General features: G+C 35.3%; 2 protein-coding genes across 2 annotated transcripts; both read left to right on the top strand.

Annotated features, from left to right (window-relative positions):
- The first annotated feature begins 3,576 nt into the window (after nt 1-3,576).
- Nucleotides 3,577-6,412, top strand: LOC103440910 (uncharacterized). Its single transcript, XM_070806998.1, has 5 exons — nt 3,577-3,953; nt 4,578-4,651; nt 4,829-4,910; nt 5,327-5,406; nt 6,146-6,412. Exons 1-4 carry the CDS (start codon nt 3,821-3,823, stop codon nt 5,371-5,373), a joined length of 336 nt encoding a protein of 111 aa, XP_070663099.1. The 5' UTR covers nt 3,577-3,820; the 3' UTR covers nt 5,374-5,406; nt 6,146-6,412.
- Nucleotides 6,413-20,440: 14,028 nt separating this feature from the next.
- Nucleotides 20,441-27,273, top strand: LOC114827763 (probable LRR receptor-like serine/threonine-protein kinase At1g07650). Its single transcript, XM_070806397.1, has 24 exons — nt 20,441-20,552; nt 20,784-20,929; nt 21,011-21,026; nt 21,725-21,830; nt 21,917-21,988; nt 22,088-22,159; nt 22,302-22,373; nt 22,450-22,521; nt 22,599-22,670; nt 22,789-22,860; nt 22,969-23,040; nt 23,286-23,354; nt 23,444-23,506; nt 23,691-23,756; nt 23,866-23,901; nt 23,999-24,033; nt 24,142-24,515; nt 24,626-24,821; nt 24,905-25,045; nt 25,253-25,371; nt 25,506-25,716; nt 25,807-26,044; nt 26,209-26,359; nt 26,765-27,273. Exons 1-24 carry the CDS (start codon nt 20,441-20,443, stop codon nt 27,128-27,130), a joined length of 2,949 nt encoding a protein of 982 aa, XP_070662498.1. The 3' UTR covers nt 27,131-27,273.
- Nucleotides 27,274-27,513: the final 240 nt, after the last annotated feature.

Genomic DNA, 27,513 nt, shown 5'->3' with positions numbered 1-27,513 from the left:
GGGCAAGTGAGAAGGATATAAGGAAGCATGTGGAGACAAGTGTAACAGCACACGTGCCGATACATCCACTACTCTGTCAAAAGCAAAAGTATCCCATATCAGCAGGGTCGAACGTACTATAGATTTGATGGACTTGTTTTGACCCTCAAATTTTTCAGTCGGCCTTATACTCTAGAGGAAACCAGAAAACCCTCCAGTCCAGTTCAAGAATAAGCCTGTGGAAAGTTACTTCTTCAAAAGCAAAAGTATCACATATCATCTCTTCTCTTTTTTCTTCTCTTTATCCTTCATGCTGCCTGCAAGATAGGGAGAATGTGAACAATCAGCCGGAACTCGAAATCAAAGTTCTGATCTGGGACTGATTGCTTGGAGCTCTGATTGCTTACCTTGTCTGTCACCTCTTTCAGCAGATCCCCTAGCTCGGCGACTTGGAGGACTCCTACTACATGGTTTGTATCGCGCTTGACCAAGCCTGAAACTACAAGTAAGCTTCAAGTGAAATTGATACATTACCTTGTGCATCTCCACCAGTTAAAGATACCACCCCTGGATGGAGGAAGAGTACTTCTAGAGAAGATGCCACATCTACCTACGAGACAAATAAGGCAAGTCAAGACGATACCACACTCCGGAACTTAGAAGTTTCGTGATTATGAGATCATTCTCCCACAATATTTCCTAATGTCATTTGTACTAAATCATTCACTAGTACTCACTAAAAGAGAGCTTGAACCTATGTACTTGTGTAAACCCTTCACAATTAATGAGAACTCCTCTATTTCGTGGACGTAGCCAATATGGGTGAACCACGTACATCTGGTGTTTGCTTTCCTATCTCTATATCCATTTATATACTTATCCACACTAATGACCGGAGCAATCTAGCGACGATCACAAAAAGCGACCGTTTTCGCTACCTAGGATCTATCTTGCAAGAGAACGGAGAATTAGATGGAGATCTCAACCATAGAATACAAGCTGGATGGATGAAGTGTAAGAGTGCATCCGGCGTGTTGTGTGACCGTCGTAGGTCACTGAAGCTCAAGGGAAAATTTTATAGGACGGCAATAAGGCCAGCGATGTTGTATGGCACAGAATGTTGGGCGGTGAAGCATCAACACGTACACAAAATGGGTGTAGCGGAGATAAGGATGCTTCGTGGGATGTGTGGGCACACGAGAAATGATAAGATTGTGAATGAGGATATCCGAGGTAAAGTAGGAGTAGCCGAAGTTGAAGGAAAGATGAGAGAAAATCGGTTACGGTAGTTTGGACATGTGCAAAGAAGGCCTACTGACGCTCCGGTTCGAAGATGTGACTACGGAACAGAGGTTCGGGGCCGAAGGGGTAGAGGAAGACCTAGGAAAACTTTGGAAGAGACCCTAAGAAAAGACTTAGAGTACTTGGATCTAACGGAGGATATGACACAAAACCGAGCGCAATGGTGTTCTAGGATTCATATAGCCGACCCCACTTAGTGGGAAAAGGCTTTGTTGTTGTTTGTTGTTGTAATTAATTATCTAAAAATGAAAAATAACTTTTATAAATAAATAGGAAAAAAATCAAATTAATATTTTAATTTAAACTTAAAAAATGGAAAAGAAGGCTATAATTCTTATATGCAAGCCGTGATGATCCCAAATTATCTCAGTTTCATTGTTTTCCGGTTTTTTTTATTCTTTTTTATATGGCTTGAATTGAAAATGCTAGAAATCTCAATCACAAAAGCCACCATAGCAAATGGTACATGAACAGTGATCGAAACCAAAAAACTGGAGAAAGATAGAGATATGGTTGCTGGAAAACAAATATACATGGGAGGGAGGGGAAGAAGATGCAGAACTAGGGTTTAGGAGATGCATCGGGGGTGCAAGCAAGGGTAGGACCGTAGGAGACGATTTTGATTTCATTTTCTGTTCATTATTTATTATTTTTTTAATGCTTTGTGTAATTTTAATTTGATTTTTCTATTTTTGTTTATTTATAAAAGTTTTTTATTTTGTTAAAAAATTAATTATAAGGGTAATTTGTCTTTTTGTTTACTTATAACTGATTCTTCTCTCTTCAGGTTCATGTATTGTTAAGCAGAGTGTGGGAAAGAAAGGGTGCCTCACTGGTTAGGCACTTGAAATCAATTATTTCCATCCGAAGAACTGCTTGGAGGTAAAGTTGAAGAAATAATTATTAAAGTACATTAAATATTGTAACTTGCGTTTTGATATTCTATTACTCCACATGCTAATCCGCTTGGACATTGAATGATGGAGGAGCTGGTTTCTTTTTACTTAGGGCGTGTGCAGGGGATGAGATTTAAATGTGTGCCTCTCATGATTTGCAGAAACATAACTTGGATATGAAAGTATAAGATAGCATGAATCATATGTTATTTTCCTATTTGGATACATTATGTGAATTATTGCTTCTTTAGAAAAGATTAAGGAAGGTGAGTTCATCATGGGATTTAAGTTTTAACAATACAACTTCTTAAAATTGAGTAAATGCTCGCATTTGAGAGATAGAGAGATAGAGAGAGACAGCGAGAGAGAGGGGGAGAGGGAGGAGTGGGGACGGATTGGAGTGGGTTAGGTGGAGTGATGCTGCCAAAAAAGCATGGGTTGCAGAGAGAGGGACATAGGCGTGGGATGGTGTTGTGTTTGGCTCATACATTTGTGAGTAATTATGAGTCATGTGTTGACAACAAGTGAAAACATGGTGATTGCCACAAGCAAAGTTGGAAGCAAGCAAGACTTGACCTTGTGTTTGCTTGTACACAATTGTGCATGTTTTCTCTTCTATGCATTAAATGACAAATAGAGAAAAGTTGTACTTTATAGACTAGGTATTGACTTTGGTGCATGCTAGGTAGGCTAGGTAATAATTATGTCATGTGAACTTAAGACTTTTTGGTCTTGGTTGTTGGCATAGTTGCTAGTGTATGCCTATAACTAGATGCAATATTTGTGCATTTAGTAATGCTTAGAAAGTGAGAAGTAAGCATCATAGAAGCATCCAAGGGGGGAGCATCCGGCTCTCCCATGGGAAAGGTTGAACATGGGTTGAGAGAAAATCAAGAGAGCTAGAGTGAAAAGTATTCTAGTGAAAGAACTCTAAGGGTAGAGTGAGGCTCTTGGGAAAATTCTATGAGTGGGTGTGCAAGGGATTCGGGATTAAGTTATGTTGATTTAACTCATGTGTATTTGTACTGTTATTCATAGTGAAGAGCAATATCTCTCCAAGGACGTAGGCATGTTTTTGTCGAACCTCGTAAATTTCTCGGTGTCTTTATTTCTTGTATTTTATTCTGTTCAACTGAGTGTAATTTGGTGAGGTTGTAATCTGAATCTCGTTTCCACACTAACGAACGGGCCAAGGCACAACAGATGGCAGGTAGGGGAAGGTAGAAAGAGGAGTGAGGCACTTAAGCTACTAAAAAGGGGTTTAGGGTTGATTTTTTCTCCTCAAATCAAGGATGCTATCAGTGATTGAGGGATGAGCGTTTAATTTTGTGAAAGGAATTCAGACTACATCGATTGCATCTTCACCTTTCTCTCTCACTTCCTCTGTCCTTTAGAATTGAGTTCTGAAGTGCGTGTGCAGGTGGGCGGTTCATTAACTAAGCTTTCAAGGGGAGCCCATCAACGGTTTGCTTGCTGAGGGAATACGGAGACTACCAGTGTATTATTTGGTTATCTTTTATTTTTTATTTAAATTTATCCATATATAATGTGGGTAAATTTATACTAAACAATTGTGATAAGCCAGCATGCCATACGACTTTGAAAGCATTGATTTTGTGTTTAGTTTGGATTTTGCATTGTGAATGTTTAATTTTGTGTTTAATTTTCTTTGTGATGTTCAGCTGTGTGGAAATGGATACATTCTTCAACAGCAGCGTGTTATCTCGGTTTGTTACTTTGCTAAGGAAGCGAGTTGCTCTGTGCTAAAGGAGGATGGTGAGTCGAAATTCTCGGCCCTATTTAAGGTTATCAGATGCTATTCATTGTGATTTGCAAGGTTTCCTAAAATAACAACATTCAAAACAATGGGGTGGTTTCACTTTTCACAAATTTATGTTGGTTGTAATCTGTAAATGTTATACAATGCTGAGTTCCAAACTTTATCTCTGGCATTTTAGTGCGTTTTAGATAGGATGCAGTTAGGGCCGAATAGCTATGTATTTTTTTTATCTTATTTTTTTCTTTCCTTTCACTATTATTAGGTGCACAGTACAGGGTAGACAAGCTTAGTGATTTTCCTAAATGACGAGAAATTTTGGAATTGAAAACATGATGGGATTTAAGGAACTACCCATGGGCTGTAGTTTTCCCCATTTGTAATTAGCAATTTCTTTAATTATGTTAGTTGGATAGTGTTTCGGTGGTTAGAAAATTTAAGGATTTAAAATATCATGGGTTAGGGGTTTTAAGAAATACCCAAGTTCTATAGTTTAGCGCCTTTGTTCTTATTAGGATTCTTCAACTTTGATTTGGATCAATTTTGGGTCTGCATGTTGCAATTGAGGTTAAAATTCTAAAGTTTTATAAATCTTTGATTGATTGATCAAGTTTACGGTATAGATGATGTAAGAATTTGTCGCCAAGGGTTTGAGAGAAGGGTGTTTTCACAGGAATTGAAGCTCTGTCTCTCGGTTGTGAGTTCCATAAATATTTGATTGTGCAAATATACAATTATTTGTATTTTTTATCGATGATCAAAATGTGATCATAATCAATATTTATATATAGATAAATAACTGAAAGTTTTAGTTCTAGAGATGGAATAGGTATGAGTGGTTATTGAAATCTATTCTGTTGTGTTTTTTCTGCAGGAGAAGCAAGAAATTACAATTGAAAAAGCCATGCGTAATAAGCGGAAATGTATCACCACTGTGAAGGGGATGCAACTTTTTGGTGAGCTATCTGTTGTATTATATCCTTTGTCTTTCTATTTGGAGATTCTTATTTTAATCCTACCGTAATAGGTAACTGCAATTTACTTTTGGATTTGCTTCTTCACTGATGGGATGTTGTGGGGGCGTGATTTGGGGGAGATAAGGGAGGGGGTTGGTTGCAGAGAGAGAGTGAGGGCGGGTGCACGATTAGGGGGACAGAAAGAGAGTTGATTGGGTGCAGGGTTTGAGGGTAGGGTTGAGGGAACAAGTGTGTCGGCTGCAGAGAGAGGGTGGGGTTGAGGGATTGTATCTCCCCCTCTCTGTCACATCTCTTCTTCTTCCATTTACCCTTTCCTTCCATTTGGGATTGTGTTGGGGGGTTTTGTTTGTAGCCTGTTATTCTGTTATTTAATTTAGTTTTGAGTTCACTTTCAGGAGACTCTAGTTTTTTGTTTTTTGGGGCTTTTGTTTGCACCCTTTAAAGCTGTTTGTGCTCACGCCCTATGATAGGAGTGGTGAGCTTCCCTTTCAAAGATTCATTCTTTCCAGTATTTAGGGATTATGAAGTGATTTCTCTGCTTAATTTGGGAGTGAGGTTATTTTTTTCTTATAAATATGTGTATGACACCCGGAAGCTTTCCTTTCAAAGATTCTTTTTTTTCCAGTATTTAGGGATTATGAAGTGATTTCTCCGCTTAATTTGGGATTGGGGTTACTTTTTTCTTATAACAAAAAAACTGTGCATGGCACCTGGAACAGTAATTGGGTTTTGGGGTTTGTTGCAATGAAGGATTTAGGATTTTTCCCAATATAATTATGGTGTTTGGGTTTTTTAAACTTGGGGTTTTCCCGATGTATTATGGTGTTTAATATTTATTAATATTTTTGGGCTATTTAATCTTCTCTTTTCGATTACCCAGTTGAAGTTTTTAATTAATTTTTGTTGATTTGATTTGTTATTTTTGTAAAAAATAAAGCGGAGTTCAAAGTCAAGAGGGAAAGAAAGCACAGATTCCGGTTCACAATTGAACAGTGCAATTAAATTCAGAGATTGTTGGGTAACCCTTCGCTCTCTTCTATGTATAATTTCTTTGAGAAGTGATATTGGTTGGTGGTTTTGCAAGAGATGATGTCAAATTCATATTTGGACTAAGAAAATAGTATGCATGTTTGCTAAAGTCATAGAATTGCTCTCGACTCCCCTCCAATTAAAATATTGTGTTGATCGAATTTTGTTTTGGTGTTTGACTACAGGACTTCTCAGGTTGATTGCGACCTGGGTAATCAGAAAAAAAAAGAAGTGACTTTCTGGAGGAGAGTCCGACAATACCAAACAAAAATCCAAAATTGCTCTTCAAAAGATGGGTTAAGTGTAAAGTCATTCAATCAGTTCTTTTATATTCCCGGCTTTTATTTGCATATGTTTTTTATTTCTCATATTTTCATTTTTGTGCAATTAATTTACTACTGTGTAAATATATTGGAAGATTTTTTTTGAAGTGAAAATTGCCTTCTTTTTTTTTCTTCTCATCTGTAGTGTGTGCTCCATGAAAACCACACGTGTTCATTTTTTCCCTTAAGTTTAATGAATACATGTGATGCATGTGGGAATCCTGATACATGTGATACAGCCCACCTGTGTATCAGACGGGTGCATTGAAACGCCGTGTGTTCATTTTTGAAATGATAATGCTTAAAGTGTTTTGCACATTGCTTGGAAGTTTTTACTGATGATTAGACTAATAAATTATCAACATTCTCTAAATGGGATTTCACATGATATCAAGTAAACCCAAATACTTGGAATTGAATAGTATTTTCAGAAAATAAACACCCTTTTGTGTGAGTTTGTATACAGGATTTTAGTAATTTTCAATATTCTTTGACTTTTTAATCTGCAAAATCAAATTACTCATGGAATTTATAGCATACAATAAGTTTCTTTTTAGTTGGGTTTAGATGATATTGATTGCGCTGTTATAAAGCTCCTTTGTAAAGTTAGGTTGAAAATCATATCAATAGATTCTTTATTTGGTTGGTTCAATCTGTAATAGATGGGATTTTGTTGGATGTTTTAATCAAATTTTGATCTTTTTGTTTTTTTGTGAAATTATAATGGAATCCCAAATCAAATATATCTTAGATTTGTGGTTGCATACTCACATTCCCACAACTATTATATTGTCTCTTGATTGGATGGATTTTTATAATTTCCAGGATCTACGGTTGCAATGCTTTTGATACATGCAATAAGGAGGGAGCTACTACTCTTATGGAGCTTCTTTGGCATGGTAAGTTGAAGTTGCATGTCATTTTTTTCGTTCATAGAATTCATTATCTTGCTATCTTAGCAATCAGCGATGTCTGAAAATTGGTAAAAGTATGAATAACATACACATGAAAGTGAATTTAGCAACTCTAACTTACATTTCTTAATAATTTGATCCGTCTTTCTTTCATTTGTGTTAGAAGAATATATTATGATTTAAAGCTTAAATTTTGGGCACTTAAATATATGTCTTTGTTTTTGGCAATTACAATCACTCGCATGAAAATCCAATTGGATTTGTTCTGGTCTGCAAGAATTTTTCTTTGTTTGATTATTGATTAATTTATGTGGCGGGAGTTTAGTTTTTGCTTTTCTGCCTGTGTATATTTGATTTGAAATAGACAGTTCAGTTTGCTATATATAAATTTGTAATCGAGAAGCTCGAAGGAGAGGTAAATTAGAAACAAAGGAGGGAGTGTGATGGAGTTGAGGAGTTGATAGTTTACAGAGTTTACTTGTATTTCTATATTATGTCCATGATATAGATCATTGAGACTGATTGTTTGGTTGATTAATCACTAATTTGAAATACTTAAACTGTAACTTTTCTCTAATTCCTTTTCCTTTTGTATTTTGATTGGATTCTTTTAATTTTTTTTGCTTGATCTATCTTAAGAATGTTTGCATCTTAATACTTTAAATATGTTAATTTGACCTCTTTTATGTAAAGTTTTCATCGATGTGAATATGGCTTTTTCTCAATCTTCAGATGGCGATTATTTGGCAACTTCTGCAAACTTGGGTATTCAACCTTTGAAATACAAATCTAAGGATGAAAGGAACACTACAAAACAAAGTGTCATTAGCGAGGGTCAAATACTGTTGGAAAAGGCATTTTGCCGTCGCAACTACTTATTTCCGACGGGAAAAAGCCCTAGCTGAGCGTCGGAAATTGTCCCATTGGAAATATTTTTGTTCCGACCAGCCGTTGGAATTAATGCATTTTCGACACACATGACTCGCTGTTAATAGTTATATTTATGTTGGAAATGAATGTTCAAAATGGCAAACTTATTTTATTTTTGACATGGAATTTTGGTTGCAAATACTTATAGAGTTGTCGGAATTACTTTTCAAGCGACGACAAATGTTTTTTGCAATCACGTTTTTCCGACCAAACAATTGTGTCAGAAAATCATTTTCCAACAAAATCATCTTTTTTTACGAGAGTGCACAATCATCGCAATTACAATTACTGACCATACAAGGTTGTCGAAAATACATAACGGCTTGACAGAAATAGGCACAAAAACATATTTGCTATGATCAAGCATCGTCGAAAATATGTACTTCCAACGGTGAAGTTTTGTCGGTAATACATATTTGCAATGGCAAGCTTCGTCAGGAATATATATATTTTCGACAATGAAGACTCGTCGAATATATATATTTGCAATGGTAAAGTTTTGTTGGTAATATATATTTTTGACGGTGAAGCTTCATTGAAAATAAATATTATTGACCATCTTTAGTCGTCGCAAATTTTTTCATAACCAATATTTGGTTGAAAATGGGTTTTTCCTATATGAGCGTCTTTGTTAGAAATGTGCACATTAACAAGAGGAATTTACAATCAAAAAAGCTATTATTCTATTTATAATTAAATTATATATTGAAATTAAAATATGATAAAAATAGGTATGTAATCGTTACTAATAAATTAACCAAACCATTGTATTAAATTTCTCAATATCCAAGCAAGATTATTCATAAAATTATTTAAAAAAGAAAATGGACAATAGTTAAATTGGAAAAAATAAAAAGAACAATATCCCACGAATAAAACCTAACAAGTTCAGATATTTGATAATATCAAAATGAAAGTATGATGCACTACTAATCTTCATGTTGAGCATCTGACCAACTTTCAACATTCTCCTGTCAAACAAACAATAAAGAGAGTAAGTAAAGAAATAATATATTATTCAACAGTAAGACAAACAATAAAAATGAAATAAAACAATTTACTATAGAAGCAGATGGTCCTGAGCGCGCATAATTATTTGAGTTGTTTGGCATCAATCTTTCAACTAATTCTTGCAAAGAATTCAACTTATCTGTTAAAGTGTGGACTTGGTCCTTCAATTGCTCATGGCTTTCTTCACGTTCTAAGCACATACGTTTATTACAACTTTGGCTATTTGAGGGATATGCATCTTTAGTACTAAAGCCAGCACCTACACCAAGAAGACGACCATGACTTGGGCCACCAATCACCTCCTTGTATATAACCCAATCATTTACTTCATTTTGTTCTTCCATAGCAGTATTCTTTTTGTTGTCCATTTTTTCCTTCAATAAAATTGTAATATGTAAGCATAGGTAATATACACAATATCATGTAAAAAAAAGATTGAAATTATGATAACATACATAAAGTTCTTTAGCCTTTTCACTTGCCCAAGTTTCTTCACCTTCACTCTTACGCTTACTCACATGGAATTTTTTGAAACAATCAATCGGGCTAGGTTCAATTCCACTACGATCAAGCTATTAAGATTTTAAAAAAAAAGTTCGTTAAATAAATTTTAAATATGCAAGAATGACGGTATGGAAACAAAGCATAAACATAGTATTTTTACCTCATCTTTTCTGTACTTTGCCATTGGAACTGAACCTGTGGTGTGCACAATTGTGGACTGCTCCCTATTGCATGCATTTTGCACACTTTGTTTCTGCATGAAAAAGAAAGCAAAATTAAAACCCAATCATCTCACAGTAAGCATATACATGTACGGAAAATAATATATTAACCATCATAAAATGATATTTCTTATATTAAACTTTTACCTTCCATTCAGGTTTCTCCCACTTTTCAACCATTTTACACCAAACATCTTTAGATACATTTGATGGGCAGTTAATGTATCTCTCCCCAGTAGTCTTGTACTTGTGAAAAACCGAATTCCTTAATGTGCTCACTCAATCGGCATATCTTGTTTTAATATGTAGTTCAAAAGTAGCCCTCATCTCTTCTTCAGAACACGTGTATGTGTATCCAGTTCCCTTAAAACGATCATACAATTCATCCATTTGCTCTTTTGGATAATCTTTAAATGTAATCCAAGGCCCTTTAATAACTTGATTAAAGAGCACCCCTATAGTTCTTGTAGCATTTGTGGTTACAATCCTATGAAATTAAAATTAGATTAAAACACTCACATATCTAAATAGTTAACTATTTGACAATCATGCTTTTAGTGACTTGTGCTCATTACCTGCTATCATGTATTACAATCGGAGTGTCATTCCCATCTTTACCCTTAGCCTTCCCTCTACCTTTCTTTTTGGTAGGACCTAATCAATAAAAATAATAATGAGCATGTATGTTTAATAAATAACCAATTACAAAAATGCACATTTTCAAACCGATATAACGAAGCCTAGAAATGTTTATGAGATGCCTAATGTGGATGATGATGATGAACCATACCAAGAAGAAGAGGCACATGGGGGTATTCAAGCCAACCAAAATGATGACGAAGATGATGAAATTGTGGGATAAGCTCTCATTGTGATTGTGATTGTGTTTTTTTTTTTATCTAAAAATTTAGTTGCGGAAGTGATGTGGTTATACTTTGTTCAATGTCAATGACAAATGTTATGATTTAACAAAGGCATGCAAATTATTTCTTTATCATAGAATACTATATTAAGTTATACACTTTTTTGCTCAATGGTTTTATTTTTAATTTAATGGTCCAATTTTCTCCATATGTATTCTAAGTTATATGATCTATTTATTGTAGAATTTAAATTAAGCATCAAACTTATTTCAAGAATATTCAAATGACACATGTGACCTTTAGTAAATAATTGATTCCAACAAAACCATATGCCTTAAAATTTATTCTGACAAAGAAAAAATCTTGTCGGAAAAATATGATTACTTTCGACAACAACTAATCACCCTCGAAACTATATAAGTATTACCGAGAGGACTTTTGTTTCCCTCAAAATTATAAAAACATTACCAAGAGGACTTTTTTTCCCTCGAAAATACTAAATCAATTTCGTCAACATGAGTAAACCTTCATAAATAACCATTCTATTTCCGATAAGAACTTTACTTGTCGTTAATACAACTGGCGCCAATTCTTCCCGCCAAACAAAAGTGCAATTCCGACGAAACTTGAGACTTGTTCCGAGGATATCATGTGCGTTGGTAATACAAATTTGTTTCATGTCATGTTACCGACGACTCATATTTTATGGTCGCAAAATGTGTTTTTTACGACGGTTTTTTTGGGCCCTCGAAAAATCTTCGTCGGTAATGACTACTTTTTTTGTAATGGAACCAGATGAGCTAGAATCGGGTTTGTATAATTCTAAATTATTCGTTTAGTTACCGATAGAAAATATAGTTGCCCAATCCAGTTAAGTATTTTCATCATCTTAAACATTTTCCTTTGATAGCAGTTTGTTTTGATACTCCCTCTTTATCTTGGCTCATAGTGTAACGTTTAATGATTGAATTTGTGCGATGGTTTAGTAGTTTTTTCATAAACTTACTATTCTTGCCAGATGCTCAAATATTATGTCTTCTACGTTTTTGCTTTTCTTTTTTATGTGTTTTCCCCCATGTAATGCGCTGACCAATTTAAACTATGAGTATAATACTGATGGCGCAATACGATCTACAAATGAATGCTTTCTTATAGCATGCATGTCCATATATAGCGAGCAAAATTTTTCTTCATTGGTTCTTATGTAGTACACCATTTTTTAAATTATTGTGCGGAAATTATTCATGTGGTTAAGGTTGTAGCATTCAAGTCCCGCATCAACGCGCGGGCATTTTTGCTAGTAAGTTCTAAAGTGGGCCTAAACAAGAAACAAATGAAACACATGAGGATCCTCTCTAGATTCTCTTTGTGAGGATCTTGATGATCCTTCAATAATATCCGTTTATCGTATATCGTGAGCAAGGTATAAAATATCGATGATATCGGAAATATCGGTAGTCCAAAAACACGGAAATTTCGATGGAAATATCGGGATAATATCAATATCGATAAAAATTGAATAAAAACCACGGAAATTGTAAGAAAAACTTGAAAATTTTTATTGAAACTTTGCAGGATATTTATTTAGTTAATTATCTATTAGTTTATCACAAAAAAATTGGAAGGAAATGCATTGCATGGTGAATTTAACTGATTTAAGTTGATTATATAGCGAGCTGACAAACATTGTGAGTGTAGAAAATATGTAGTAATTAATGAAAGAAGTTTAAACACACCATAATCATTTATATATAATGAATTAGTATAATATTTTACACTTCATACATTGCATGGTAAGATATATGAGTGACTTAGTACCACATAGAGTTCCTATCAAGGTCTAAAATATCAATGATATTGGAAATATCGGTAGTCCAAAAACACGGAAATTTCAATGGAAATATCGGGATAATATCGATATTTTAGACCTTGATCGTGAGGTCAGAAATCATTGTAATTTTTTTTATTTAAAATTAAATATAAACAATATCTGACAAAAACTGATTGCACGATATAAGATAAATGGTCACGATTAAAAAAATTTCAAAATTCTCACAAAGAGGATCCTGAGAAAATCCTCCCACCACATCTTATCTTTGAAGCTAAGAGGTTGGCGTCTATAGTACTATTCGATTTTTATATATCTTATCATATTTCCAAGGGGATTGCTCGCTCTTTATATTTGGTCTTTATGTTTATTATTAATCTTGTGAAATTATATGTAGCTCTAGTTATATTTTGTTCCTATGTGTTATTAATATTGTGAAACTATATATTTGTATTTGGGACGAACTTATAGTAAATACACGAGCAAAAAAGCCCGCGTTCCGTTACGGGGAGTGCCAGAAGTATGATATTGTACCATCTGATTTATTTTGCTATTTCTATTCCTTTTTGGCATCATGCGCAAAAAATGTAAACTTTAAGTAAGAGATTAACTTCGATGCATAATGTTTAAAATGAGTATAAAACTAACTTGTAATCACAACAACAATCCATATTACAGATCATAGATAAACACTGACTAAAATATGTTCATCCATGCATACAAAAAGAAAGCACATAAATAGCTTGCAGTATAGCAAAATCCATAGCCAACCAAAATTGGTATATTGTAGCAGCATATATTTTAAGAAAGGTCATCCAATGTTTCGTGTATAGGACATTACTCATTTAATAATATATTAACATGCAAAATTTCAAGATACAAAACTCTGATAGTAGAAAGGACACAGTGAATGACAATAAACACATTAAATCGTAAAAGAAAACTACCTCAACAGGCCATCCATCCACCACAAATACATCTAAAGAGTAGCCATCGGTCGTCAAGAAGACGTGCTTCACAAATGTTAATTCCAAAATATGAAAGGAAGGAAGAAAGCTACAAAAAAATGACATAAGGTCATCTTCAACCGAAGGGTCTAGAGGGCCAGAAAGCCGAAAATAGCCCGAAAACCGTTTCCAACCGAAGGCTAGGCTAGATGGCTCGTGGACCCCACATAATCTATAAGGGCCAAAGGGCTGGCCTCATGCAGCCAGCCAGCCAACCAACCCGGGCTGGCCAGAAAATTAGAGCAATCATGTAGGTTATAAACGACGGGAATGTATTTATAATATAAATACATTCCCGTCGGTTATAACTGACATGAATGCTTAAACAAAAATTTGAATCTAATGGCTAAATGACTAGCCGTTGTATTCAATTTTTTTTTAATGAATTGAAACTTTTTTTTTCCTATAAATACCTAAGTCATTCCTACACCATTTCTCACATAATTTTCACCATTCCATACAATCTCACTTCATTCTATTTTTTTTCCTATAACTTCTATTTTACAAATTTGTTTCATATTTTTTCGAAATTCTATTTTTTTTTTCCTTTAACTTCCTAAGCCATTATACAACATAAATTTAAATTAAATAACATGAAACAACATTAAACAATATGTAACAATATTAAATAACATTAACGAACATAAAAATTATGTTTGACCCTATGGTCCTCGGTTGGAGACGGTTTTTTGTGACAGGGCTAAAACGAGCCCTATGACCCTTTGACCATTGGTTGGAGACCGAGGCAAATACAACCATGTACTGTTCATTAAAATATTAATTTCTTGGAGGGTCAGAGGACTAAAACAAGCCCTCTGACCAGCCATCGGTTGAAGATGGCTTAAGTTAGAAAGATGCGACCATAATATGGTTCCACTTCTGCATTTATCTTGGATTCAACAACATAAACAATGCATATAATATGTATCTAATGTACTGATGTCACGCCCCGATCCCAATATACGTCGAGAATCGACACGTGACAAGGAAAATAATGTCCGTTGAATACGGTATAAGTTACGGAATAAAATACTTTAACTGATAAACCAAAATAATATGAAGGTGGCTAAGTTCTCCACAAAATATTTACAAATATGTAAGAAGTATAATCTTTGCTTTACTAAGAACAAGATTGAGGTGCTCAAAAGAAAGTCCCAAAGATAAAGTACAAGATAGGATATAGGGGTAACCTAGCACTCCAAATCTCTGATAACTGTACCTCTACCCCACCTACGAACCTCTCGAAGCTACTCAGACTTGTTACCTGTAGGATCAGTGCCTACACCATCGAAATGGTGCACCAAGCAAACAACAACCCGGATAAGCTCGAAGCTTATGTGAGCGATAAATAATACAAGTATATAATACTAATAATAAAACCAACCATCATTCACAATTATAAACCTTGAATATAAATCATTTATAAGAAATCACTACCAAACCTTGCAACCTCCGAAGGGGTCACACATACATCCAATGAGTTTTCTAAATCAAAACTCAGAGTTCTCAAAGCCACATTCACAGATATATTCAAAACTAGAGTTAGAGAGACGTTGTTCGGCCGAAGGCTACGCAAGTAATCAAATAGGAAGTGGCCCCCCAAAGTGGATCAACCAAGCAAAGCCACCCCTAAGAAAGTAACCAAGTAGGTAGTGACCCCCCAATGCAAATTAACCAAGCAGAGTCACCCCTGAGAAAATAACCAAATATGTAGTGACCCCCCAATGCGGATTAACTAAGCAGAGTCACTCCTATAAGTATTGGAAGGTGATCACCCAATGCAGATTAACCAAGCATGATCACCTTTAAATGTGTATGGCCATACCTAGGATATAAGGATCGCCCAACGCGGATTAACCAAGCGCGATCCACAAATAGTATGGTCCCCTAACGCGGATTAACCAAGCAAGACCATCCAGGACCATTGCTACGTGGTGCAGACTTAGTGTCACCTAACCCTATGACACTAGGGTAATGGTCCTTCACAATCCATCATTTGTATCATCCATCACATATACATCCCAAAACACAATTCATCATTTTTATCAACCATCACATATATATCTCAAAACACAATCCATCATAGTTCAATTATCTAAGTCACCTAATGTTTCATAAGTAGATCGACGACAACTTACTAGCAACAATTATTTAGCATCAGAACTATTTTAAGAATCCATAGTGTAACCACAAAGTTTATTAGCACAAAAGATTTCAAAGCAATAACCATAACACATAGATTAGAATTACTCACCCGAGATCCACACTAACGCACTCAAACATGAGAGTCAAGGCATCACGTTCTATCGCCTAACAAGGTACAAACCACATTTAGATTTCCTTCGACAATTCACATACTTAAAACTCTCATATATTTCCCACAACAACATTTAATGAGGAATCGAACTGTCATTCTAAAGTAGGGTCCATGATCTTACGTCACTTATTCCGTAATATCCAATCACTAGATTTTCACTTGTAAATCCCTAAGGTCCTTAAACATTATCTACCATAGCATACTAAAATTGGTGTCAATTCAATGGTAAGATCGTCAATCGCTAGAATAATCAAGTGGCGGAGCTTATCGATAAAATACTCAACCAACAACATTTTTATAAATCGAATGTCACACACCTGAAAATTTGACTTTCTCCAAAAATTCTCAAATTTTACAGGAATAAAGATTTCAACAAGTAGAGTAAACTTTATATCTGTGGCCGAGTCCAATTTGGCCAGGAAGGCCCTCAAATTTTCTCGCACCCAACGAAACCCTAAGGTGGGTGTCCTTAAATTCGGCTTCATTGGTGTTCCAACGCCCCAACCATCAGTTGGGTCTTGTTCTTGGGTCCAAGGGAAGTTGATTAAGGGTGATGGTGAATGGTGATACTCTTCGGAATGACAATTCGTCGTCGAGAACCCCCGGGTTCTCCTATAGAGTTCTACATGAAAGAAACCTTAAAACCCCTTGATTTTTGGTAGAGAGGGAAGGAGGAAGGTAGTTGAGCAAGTTGCAGGTGAAGGAGGTAGGAAAATCAACTGAGAAATGGAGGAAATGACCTGAAATTAACCGGTTTGAATTTTGGCTAAGGACCTCACGTTTTCACGAATTAGGGCGAAAAGAAAGTGGCATTTCCTTTATTTCCAAATGGGTCATTTAATACCCCTTTTTAAAAAGAATCTGACAGGTTCCTCATTTCTATTTTTTTTTTCTACTAACTTAACTTAACATTTAACCCATGCTTCCCACAATCTATAGTTCACAACTTCAAACGTCTGTAATTATACCGTTATAATTCGGACTCGCAAACGGCTTTCATCTATACGTTCGTGGGTTCGATATCTATTTAAAAACACTATGAAATTTCCAACTCAATAACTAATCAATTACTAAACTTAAAATTAATGGAATTAAAATTAACTAGTAAAGTTAACATAAGCGCGAAATACGAGTTTTAAAATACCAGATACGTAATAATTGGTGAAATTCCGGGGATGGAATTTCACAACTGAAATGTCTGCTGCCACCCTTAAATTCATTTTCCACTTATTTCAGAATTTGAAGGCTATAGATTTATAACTTTATATTAAACGAAAGAAGTTATAATGACAAAGAACTCTTCAAATACAACGTCTTCTCACAATTATATTTTGATACCCAAGCTTACTGTATTGAGGTGCCATTGTGTTAAGAGTCTAGACTCTAGAATTGACAAAAAAACATCTGATGGAAAACCATAAAACATGAATGAGAGTTCGAACCTGAATGAACTCCCTGCTTCATGGAATGCTGCATTACCATTTGCACGTCTAGTGTCTACACAGCTCTTAATTACTTTTCGTAGATTTGACATCTCACGGTGGAGTTTCTCCATCTCCCCCCGCATGTTGTATGTGAATTCCATTTTCTGCAAGTTTAGCACAGCTATAGAGTTAATTTCAACTGAATCTGGACAGACCGACCAATCAACATTTGGTTTGTTGATGCACAAAACCGGAGGGGTCTTGGAACAACATAAATTCGACCGTGAATCTGCAAGAAAGTAAAGAACACAAGATGTATCGTGGTTCACCCCAATGTTTGAGCTACGTCCACACTGATGTTGATATTGTTTCACTCTGAATGATGAATATACAAGAAGGCTAGAGGCAGTGTGCTCTCTAGCCTATTTTCTGTGTTTGCCCTCTCTGAGATGTTTTCTCTCTTCCCATGGCCTAAACCTTGACCTCCTTGATGAGGAGAGTGATGAGTCCTTTTATAGAATAAGGGTTCCTTACTTATTACATAGTTGCCCCTTCATTTATTACATAATTACATTTGAGTCTTCTGAGTATTTATACGAGATCTAAATACAGAGACTCTAAATATGTTACAAACATGGTTAATTGTAATTGTAAGTCCAATTCGGGCATCAAGTAAAAAACTTCGTATTTGAAAAACCAGGCATATTAACACATTATATTCCTCTTTTTGGTTCACTACAAAATATCATTCAACACCACAGCAATATGCCTACAGCCCATATCGCCGTTCCAAAATCTGTGAAAAAAAAAAAATCAATACCAATTCAAATTCAAATGCCAAAATTATCAAATAATGTTTTAAAAGATTATAATTTTTTTTTAACTTAATCAATTAGTTTAGTTTCAATGACCTCCTCAACATTTTGGAAAGGCAAGAACTTTGCCCATAGATCGAAAATACAATAATATTTAAATGAAAAGCAACCAGGTTCCAATCACAGTAAATATGCCAAACAAAAATTATTCAAGACCACAAAAATATGCCAACCTACGGCCCATCTTGTTGTTCCAAAATCTGTGAAAAAAAAAATCAATACCAATTCAAATTCAAATGACAAAATTATCAAAAAAAATTTAAATTATTATAATTTTTTTTTAACGTAATCAATTAGTTTAGTTTCAATGACCTCCTCAACACTTTGGAAAGACAAGAACTTTGCCCAGAGAGCCAATATTTGTCTACAAAAGCTCCACCTCAAGTGGTCAAACTACCAAAATAATACGAAAATTACCCAAACCCATACACCCTTCCAAAATCCTAGCAATCGATGTAAATTTGAAACAAAAAAAATAAAAAAATAAGGGGAAATTAATAGATAATCAAATTTACTTGAGGAGATTAAGAGGGGTAATTTTTGCCTACCTTCAGTCAAGAGGAATTTGTAAAACGTGGTGGTGGATGAAGTGGCAGCGGCTGCTGTCTGGGTTTTGGGTGAGCAACAGCGATTTGGATTTTGGGTTTAGAAGGATGTGGAACAAACATGGGTGGTGAAATGGGCATTTTAGTCTTTTTACTGTTCCACCGTAAAATAAAGAAAGGAAAAGAACATTTGAAGAGGGGCAAATCCGTCCTTTCACTGTGCTTAAGAACAGTTAATCTGTTAAACTGAATTTTAAGTATATATAGAAATTCAATAATAGTGTATCACCGACTTGTATTTGTGGACCATATATCTGTTAGAAAGGAAATGCACAGTTTGAATAATATGTGAATTAAAATGAATAACTCATTATTAGGAAAATAAGAGGGAGAGATTAAACATATTGACTGTAGTCTTCTCAGCAATGTTGAGCGAATCAAGGTCAACTTGATTTGTATACGATTTGGTTGACCTTAGTAAACCTAAGCACTAATCCAGCAGTCGTTGTCTCTTCCTTTTTTATTAAAGGGAATTTTAATGAAAAACATCTAATACTGTTCATTTTAACGAAAAACCATATTTTTATACTAAAAAGTCAATCATGGTACTATTCACTTTACCCTTTATTTTGTCCTTATCATTAAAACTAAAAGTTTTCAAGCTATTTTCATTAGTTTTCCTTTTATTTTGAAAGGGAGACAACTGATTGATGGTTATCCACTTTTTTTTCAGATCCGAAGAGATTATGGGAAATTTTATTTTATTTGTGATTACAATCAAGCAAATTTATCAGTTCAAAATATCAAACCTGAAATCTTTTATATATATTTTTTTTTTTTGAGAAACTGGATAAATTCATAACTAGGGCCGAAGCCAAAACACAAGGAAGCCTACCAGGAGGCAACAACCAGAGGAGATAAACAGAAAGCAGTGAAAAGGGGAGAAAAGACTAAAGACACGGCACCAAATGCCAAGCATCACCCTCTTCACTACCAAATTACAATTATGGAGGACAAGGGAGGCCTTGTTCATTAGGAAGTCGTAGTATGCGCCTAGCAGTTGTTGTCTCTTACACATTCCAAAGCACAACCAGCCTGTAAAAACAATCAAGTACAGCCTCGCGTTTCTAAACACGTACACTGAGGAGAGGGGAATAGAACCTACCCGAAATGAATAGAACAAAAATGGATTTGGATCTTATTCAGATTTAAATTGTAGAGATCTTAGAAATTTTTACATTTTAATCATTTATTGTGTATCGTATGGTCAGAAATTATTTAATTTTTTATATTTAAAATTAAATATAAATAATATTTGACGAAAATTGACTGCACGATGTATAATGAACAACTAAGATATAGGAATCCCTAAGATCTCCACAAAGTGGATCCAGAGAGGATCCTTTGGCACATATGAATAAACGCTAATTTTCAACTGCTTGAGTTGAGTTACAAGTCATCAATACGTTTAAAAAATACTAACCATGCGCAAATTGCACTTTCTTATGTGCACATGTTGGGGCCTCGAAATTTGGATAATCAATTCAAAGGAGAATGAATCAAAGTCTATTCACAAACAAATTAAAAACAAAGGGTCGCTTGAAAAGTGAGAGAAGTTTTGGAAGTTTGATAGTTCATGATTCCATGGATGACAATATTATAAAAAGGGATTACACAGTTGATATAGAGCTTGCTTGTGAAGTTGGTGGTGAAGAAAAATGGACGTGATCTTTCTCAGCCATGTTATTGTGCTCGCATTGCTAACGAGCAATATGGGAACAGTCAGCTCAAAAGGACAGGCACAGAGCATGACTCTTCCAGATGATGAGGGTAGGCCGTTTTCTACTACTTTAAAACTTGTTAGGATTTCTTTTGTATGTAACACTTTTACTCATAAACGCTTTTGAGATTGTATCTATATCTCTTATTAGAAACACGTCAAAATTTTTGTTAGTGCTTCTGCAAGTCAAAAGCATTTTTGATTGTCAAAAAACTTTTAACCTTTTCATAAGTTTTTATTTTTGTTTTGGTGTATGGCAAATTTGGTGTTTGTAATGGCAGTGGAAGCACTTCGAGAAATAGCTGCGCAACTGAATAAAAAGGACTGGAATTTCAGCGACCCATGCAGCAATATTCCAACTTTCTCAACCCCGCATACGGATCAGTACAACAATACTCTCTTCTGCAACTGCTCCATCTCTGTCGACGTCTGCCACGTCGAAAGCATGTACGTGTATATATTATGCCCCTTTAATCTTGTTGAACTATAATTCATTTTCCTGATATAGATTACAATGTTTGCTGGTAATTGGGTCAGAGGCATCATTAGCAAGTAAAGCAATTAGGTTATGAATCTATGATACATATCAAAGCAACTTAAAACCCAGCCAAACAAAAAAAATTTGTAAACAAGAAACGAAAAACTTCGGCCAATCCCTACTGAAATGGAAATACATTTTCAGCTGTATCGGCCCGGTCTCCCTAATTTTACTTTTCTATCTGACTCTCGGTTGAGAGAAGCCGATGAGTATAACCCGCATGCAGCTGTTTGCACACTGATCAGCTGCTAAAATATAGTGCTAGTTATAAATAAATTGAAACTCAAAAACTTTTTTTTTTGTGTGTAACCTTCTCTTGGAGAAACTCTAGTAATTTCAATTGCCTTTTTGGCATTCGTGGATTTGAGAAACTGAATGTTTGGGTTACGAAAATTTGGGTTTAACCATAAAACTGAACTTCTGAATCGATTTGGATGGTAATCATTTCTTGCATTGTAATACAAGAGCGTATAAGAACTTCTCCTTCAATCCGGTTTGTTAAAAGCTTTTAGCACCAGATTTTAGCTTCTCAGCACGAAATTATAACTTGTGAATTGTTTTTCCTCGTCCTGCAGTTTTCTTACAGCACAGGAACTTGACGGTGTGCTTCCACCATCGCTAGCCAAGCTACCTTACCTTAAGAAAGTGTATGAAGAGCTTACCCCTACTTGTTTTCGGTTTTAGATTTTAAACCTCAAACCTATCTCTTCTTTGCTCACAGTAATCTGGGCCAAAATTACCTTAGTGGTCCAATACCGCACGAATGGACCTCTACGAAGTTGGAATTTCTGTAAGTGTCTTCTTCACTCATGAATGAGATCTTTTATTTTAAGTTTTCCTGCCAATGATTGAACTAATTGAATGTACGCGGTGTAGGGTTCTCAGCGTGAACAACTTATCAGGACCAATCCCAGCTTATTTGGGAAACATGATTACTCTCCAAGCTTTGTATGCTTTGAATCTACATACCTAATGTTATCTCATTTACATTTAATTTGATGTACCATTTGGTTGTGAGTCGTGACCGTGAAGAGACCATGCTTTCAGGGCTTTGGAAAGCAACTTATTTTCCGGAATTATTCCTCCGGAGCTGGGGAAATTGGTTAACATGGAGATTCTGTCTGGCATTCTTCTTTCATCCTTTTTTTTATTTTTTTTATTTTTATTTATTTGAAACTTCATATTTGATATTTTTTGATTTGCAAAACCAAGTAAAACATTAAACTGACAATGGTTTGACTTGGCACGGGTTTAACTGCAGCTACCTCCGCGCTAACAATCTAACAGGAGAGTTGCCTGTGGCTCTCACTAAACTGACTAAACTGAAAGTACTGTAAGTGGCCTTATTGTATTGTACATAACTAAGATATTTTCGGGAACATATCAGGTTCATGTCACCTTTTTCGCAGTTGGATTGGCAGTAACAACTTTACTGGAAGGATACCTGACTATTTTCTCAGTTGGAAAGAACTTCAGATGCTGTAAGAGATTTTTCTAGCACACATTGTAAGTCTCTATCTTCCTCTAATCTAATCCATTCCGAATGTGTTGTTTACAGAGAGATGCAAGGGAGTGGTCTTGAAGGGCCTATCCCTTCTAGCCTTAGTGCATTAAAGCATATGACATACCTGTGAGTGCCGTCTTCTAAGTTCCCAATTCTACTTTCGGATTCTTTTCATAGTTCTTTTAAAATACCATGCTGAGGAGACTTGTACACCTAATCACTATCTTGAGATCATCTTTTGCAGATGCATTAGTGACTTAAGCGGTGTGAGTGCAGATTTTCCGAACTTATCAAATATGACAAACATGCAGACATTGTGAGCTATCTTTACGGCTTTAGTATTGTTTTCGATTGGAATAATCCGTGTGTGTGTGTGTGCGCGCGCGTGAATAATTTTTCTTATATGTGTTGCTTCACATTGCAGGATGTTAAGGAGCTGCAATATAAGAGGAGAAATCCCTCAATATATCTCTAATATGACAAGTCTGCAAGTTTTGTAATACTTCTGTTCTTCTGCTCTCTAGTTTAACCATCATAGTGTTAAAATAGGGGGAAAATGTTACCTATTTTTAACAGATTCAATTACTATACGAATAGAAAATCAAGATTCGACCTCAGTATTTTCAGTTCCTTTTTGGATTTAGTGAGTTGTCATTTGATAAACTTTTTTTACGTGTTATCAATATCATGAGTACATGGCTTCTGAGTTCTGATTGCTTACTCCTTCCTTTTGTTTTGCAGGGATCTTAGCTTCAACAGATTAACAGGCAATATTCCCAATCTTGTAAATTTATTGGGATTGGCCACAATGTAAGTAGTGCAAATTCGCTATCAAATTGCATGAAGAATCCAACTTTTTAAGTTTTCCCTTTGATGTTATAACTTTTGTTAATGATCAGATATCTGACAAGTAACCTGCTTACTGGGCTTCCGGACTGGATAAAAAATAGAGATAGTCGCTAGTACGTTTCTTCATCCTTAATCTTTCATATATTATGGTTAAGTTCTGTTCATATCTATCACGTACATAGCAACTTTAGTTTCTGTGCTTGCAAGGCTTCGACAAATAGAATGCATATGATTAAAAGAATTTAGAAACTTGGTATACAGATTATTTTGCTGAACGAACTTCATGTTTATGTGCAGCATAGTAGATCTTTCATACAATAATTTTTCGGAGAACTCTATCCCAACAACATGTCGAGAAACCTTGTAAGAGTAAATGCCTTTTCTATTTCTTCATCTTTTCGTTAACCTGCTTGAGATAGACATGAATTCTGCTGTTTGATACACGTTACTGACTGGTTTCTTATTTCATCAGTAACGTGTTCAAAGGTTTTTACAGACAGAACAACTCGTAAGCTCCAAACTCAATGCAGTTTACAGGATTACTCATTTTTCAGCATTCATTCTTTATAAGCTAATGATTCTTTATTTTGTATGTATCAATGTAGAATTCTTAGCAATTGCCTCAGTCCATGTTCGAAAGGTAACTAAACCTGTCATAGAATCTGAAGTGTATGTTCTGTTTTCATATAAAATATTGTTCGAAATCCATCTATATTCTACCTGTTGTATTTTGTTTTTCCCGGTATAGAATATTATTCAGTACATATAAATTGCGGTGGAAAACAATTGACTGTCGGAAACATCAAGTATGATGGCGATGAAGCTTCAGGAGGCGGAGCAAAGTTTGTTCATGACACAGAGAATTGGGGATTTAGTAGCACTGGGGATTTTGGACTTATAAATTATGACCAAGACTATATAGCAAAAAATATCTCTGTACTCAAAATGAACAACTCGGAATTGTACAGAACTGCCCGAATTTCTCCTCTTTCTCTCACATATTATGCCCGTTGCTTAGCAAACGGAAATTACACTGTGAAACTACACTTTGCAGAAATAGTTATGAGAAACAACAGGTCTTATTACAGTGTTGGACGACGAATTTTTGATGTCTATATCCAGGTAATCATTTCTGTATATACTTCCTCAAATGTTCCCAATATTTGTAATTATCACTCCCCCTATTTCTTAGCTTTTAAGTCGAATGATTTACTGTAGTAATATTGTTACAGGAAAAACTGGTATTGAAGGATTTCGATATAGAAAAGGAAGCACAAGGGGTTGATAAGGAAGTGATTAAGGTATTTAATGCAGTTGTCAATGTTGCGACTTTAGAGATCCGCTTTTATTGGGCCGGGAAAGGAACAAGTAATGCTCCGGAAAGGGGAATATATGGTTCTCTTATATCTGCTATCTCAGTGGAGTCCGGTAAGAATTTAAGTTAAAAGTTTTCTCATTATTTTGACAACAATCTTGTTGATCACTGTTCTATTCTCTGCTTTCACTTCTAGATTTCAAACCTCCTGCTGATAGCAAAACGAAGATATACATTGTGGTTGTAGTTGTTTCAGCGTTGTGCCTTTTTTTTGTGACTGCTGCCATTCTTTGGTTACGATGCTGTAAGGAACGCAGGACATCTACTAGGGAACAAGGTAATGTAAATACCGTTCAGAAAAGGAAACAAGAGGTAGCAACTTGAGTTACATCCATATTCAAATTTGCTAGAGTATATGCTTCTTGTAGTTTCTTGTTTTCCATGGTTATTCTTTCCAACATTGTCTACAAGCCAAAAGTCCCCCAAATTCTCCGTAAAAAAATCAGTTCACTGAGCTAAATAGATAATCTTGTCACAACGACAGATCTGAAAGGATTAGATCTGCAAACTGGTTTCTTTGGGTTCAAACAAATCAAAGCTGCCACTAACAACTTCGATGCTGCGAACAAGCTTGGGGAAGGTGGCTTTGGAGCTGTTTACAAGGTATTCTATAACTCTCTTTTTTTTAAAAGCCCGTAGGCACTTTCCTTTTCCTTATTATATTCTTTTTGCCTATGACACATAAAGTTTCCCGGATGACCTGAATTCCTCAGATTGTGTTGTATTTCAATTTGCAGGGCGAATTATCAGATGGTACTATTATTGCAGTTAAGCAACTTTCTTCAAAATCAAAGCAAGGAAATCGAGAATTTGTGAATGAAGTAGGCATGATTTCTGCTTTACGACACCCAAATCTTGTTAGATTGTATGGATGTTGCATTGAGAGAAATGAGTTATTGTTGGTATATGAATATATGGAGAACAACAGCCTCGCACATAGTTTATTTGGTAAGCTGGACAATCTAGAAGTGAAAATAGATACGTATGTTATAACTCGTTTCATGAATGTCATTAAGTTATTATCTTCGTTAAATTCAGGTCCAGAGGAAAGCCTAAAGAAATTGGACTGGAATACAAGGCAGAAAATATGTGTTGGCATTGCAAAAGGTTTGGCTTTCATGCATGAGGAGTCAACCCTGAAAATTGTTCATAGGGACATCAAAACTACCAATATACTGCTTGACAAGGACTTGAACCCTAAAATCTCCGACTTTGGTCTGGCCAAGCTGGACGAAGAGGAGAAGACGCATATTAGCACCCGAGTAGCTGGAACTATGTGAGCATCTTTTCATTTCATTGGGAATTGTACTTGACTCTTCTCTTTCACACTGATTTTCTTCATTTGCTGATCAGAGTATGTGTCTAAAGTTATTTTAGTGAGTGTTGGTCTCCTGCAGTTAAATTAGGATATGATAAAACAACTTCCCCTTTGTGTTGCAGAGGATACATGGCGCCCGAATATGCATTATGGGGACATTTAACTGATAAAGTCGATGTTTACAGTTTTGGGGTGGTTGCACTAGAGCTCACATCTGGCAAAAACAACATCAAATTTCGGCCCTATGAGAATTATGTATGCCTTCTAGATTGGGTAAGATATTCATCGCATTCATTTGGCAGATGAGATTGGTAGGAGTCATTTTCCGTTTGACATACTTGTCATCCAACTTTGTGTTATCCTACACTTGATCAGGAAAATGAACTTAATTGTGTAGGAAACTTATTATTTGGTGTCATGAAAGGCAAAATTTCGACCCTCACGTTTTTCCCTTGTGCAATCTCCCCTTGTTTTTCCCTTGGTTCTCCTTTCATTGTTTCAATCCAACGGCTAGAAGGAAAAAAAAATGAAAGGAGTGCAGGGGGAGACGGAGACATACGGAAAATATTTCTGAAATGAAAAAGTTCTGAAATTCATATAAAACAACAATCAAGACATTTCTTGTGGAAGTTCTTTTTCATTTTTTTGTTCATCTCCAGGGTCTTTTGTATATTGCAGGCTTTTGTTTTACAACAGACTGGAAATCTGATGGAGCTGGTCGATCCAACGTTGGGCTCCGACTTTAACAAGGAACAGGCAATGAGAATGATTAAGGTCGCTATACTATGCACCAACCCAGCACCAGCATTAAGACCTACAATGTCTGCAGTAGTGAGCATGCTTGAAGGTCGAGCTATAGTTCATGAACTGAACATAAATCCAAGTATTTACGGTGATGAAATGAGGTTTGAGTCCCTTAGAGACGAGTCTAACAGTCGGAGTGCATGCGAGACAGAAAGCTTAATTTATTTATCTGATCCAATAGCAATTCCCTCTTCCCACTCGTCTGTCCAAGATTTGTATCCGGTAAATTTTGATTCTTGATAGTCAAATCATCATATTCATACTCATAAGTGCGTCAGACATAAGGTCATTTTTTAACGAGTGTTAAGTTCTTCTAATCCATTATGTTTATGTGCAACTATGAAAATTATAACAAATCCCAAACATTGGCGAGTTACAGTTCATAGCGTTTACATTATAATATTTGTAACTTTAATTATATTTAAATTTGTGATTGGATCTGATTGACAATTTCATTCATCCACGTCGAAAAGAATTAAATGAAATAAAAAAGGCAAACTAAAAATAAATGTAAAGTTTGCCAATAATGTTTTTTATTGAAACAAGCAAGCATATGCAGAAGATTTACATACACTTTGATGTCATGAAGTACAGGCTATAATTAACTAAAAGTGGAAAGTGTA

Source organism: Malus domestica, chromosome 10 (genome assembly GCF_042453785.1).
Source record: "Malus domestica chromosome 10, GDT2T_hap1".
Taxonomy (NCBI): domain Eukaryota; kingdom Viridiplantae; phylum Streptophyta; class Magnoliopsida; order Rosales; family Rosaceae; genus Malus; species Malus domestica.
Note: the sequence above shows the minus strand (reverse complement) of the source record. Positions and strands in the feature narration are given on the sequence as shown.

Bases quoted from the DNA above. Each gene is read 5' to 3' on its own strand.
- LOC103440910 (XM_070806998.1), top strand. From the start codon at position 3,821: ATGTTTAATTTTGTGTTTAATTTTCTTTGTGATGTTCAGCTGTGTGGA. The intron at 4,652-4,828 runs GTGAGTTCCATA...TTTTTTCTGCAG, and splicing joins TGAAGCTCTGTCTCTCGGTT to GAGAAGCAAGAAATTACAAT. The intron at 4,911-5,326 runs GTGAGCTATCTG...GTTCACTTTCAG, and splicing joins GAAGGGGATGCAACTTTTTG to GAGACTCTAGTTTTTTGTTT.
- LOC114827763 (XM_070806397.1), top strand. From the start codon at position 20,441: ATGGACGTGATCTTTCTCAGCCATGTTATTGTGCTCGCATTGCTAACG. The intron at 25,046-25,252 runs GTAATGTAAATA...TCACAACGACAG, and splicing joins GACATCTACTAGGGAACAAG to ATCTGAAAGGATTAGATCTG. The intron at 26,045-26,208 runs GTGAGCATCTTT...TTTGTGTTGCAG, and splicing joins ACCCGAGTAGCTGGAACTAT to AGGATACATGGCGCCCGAAT.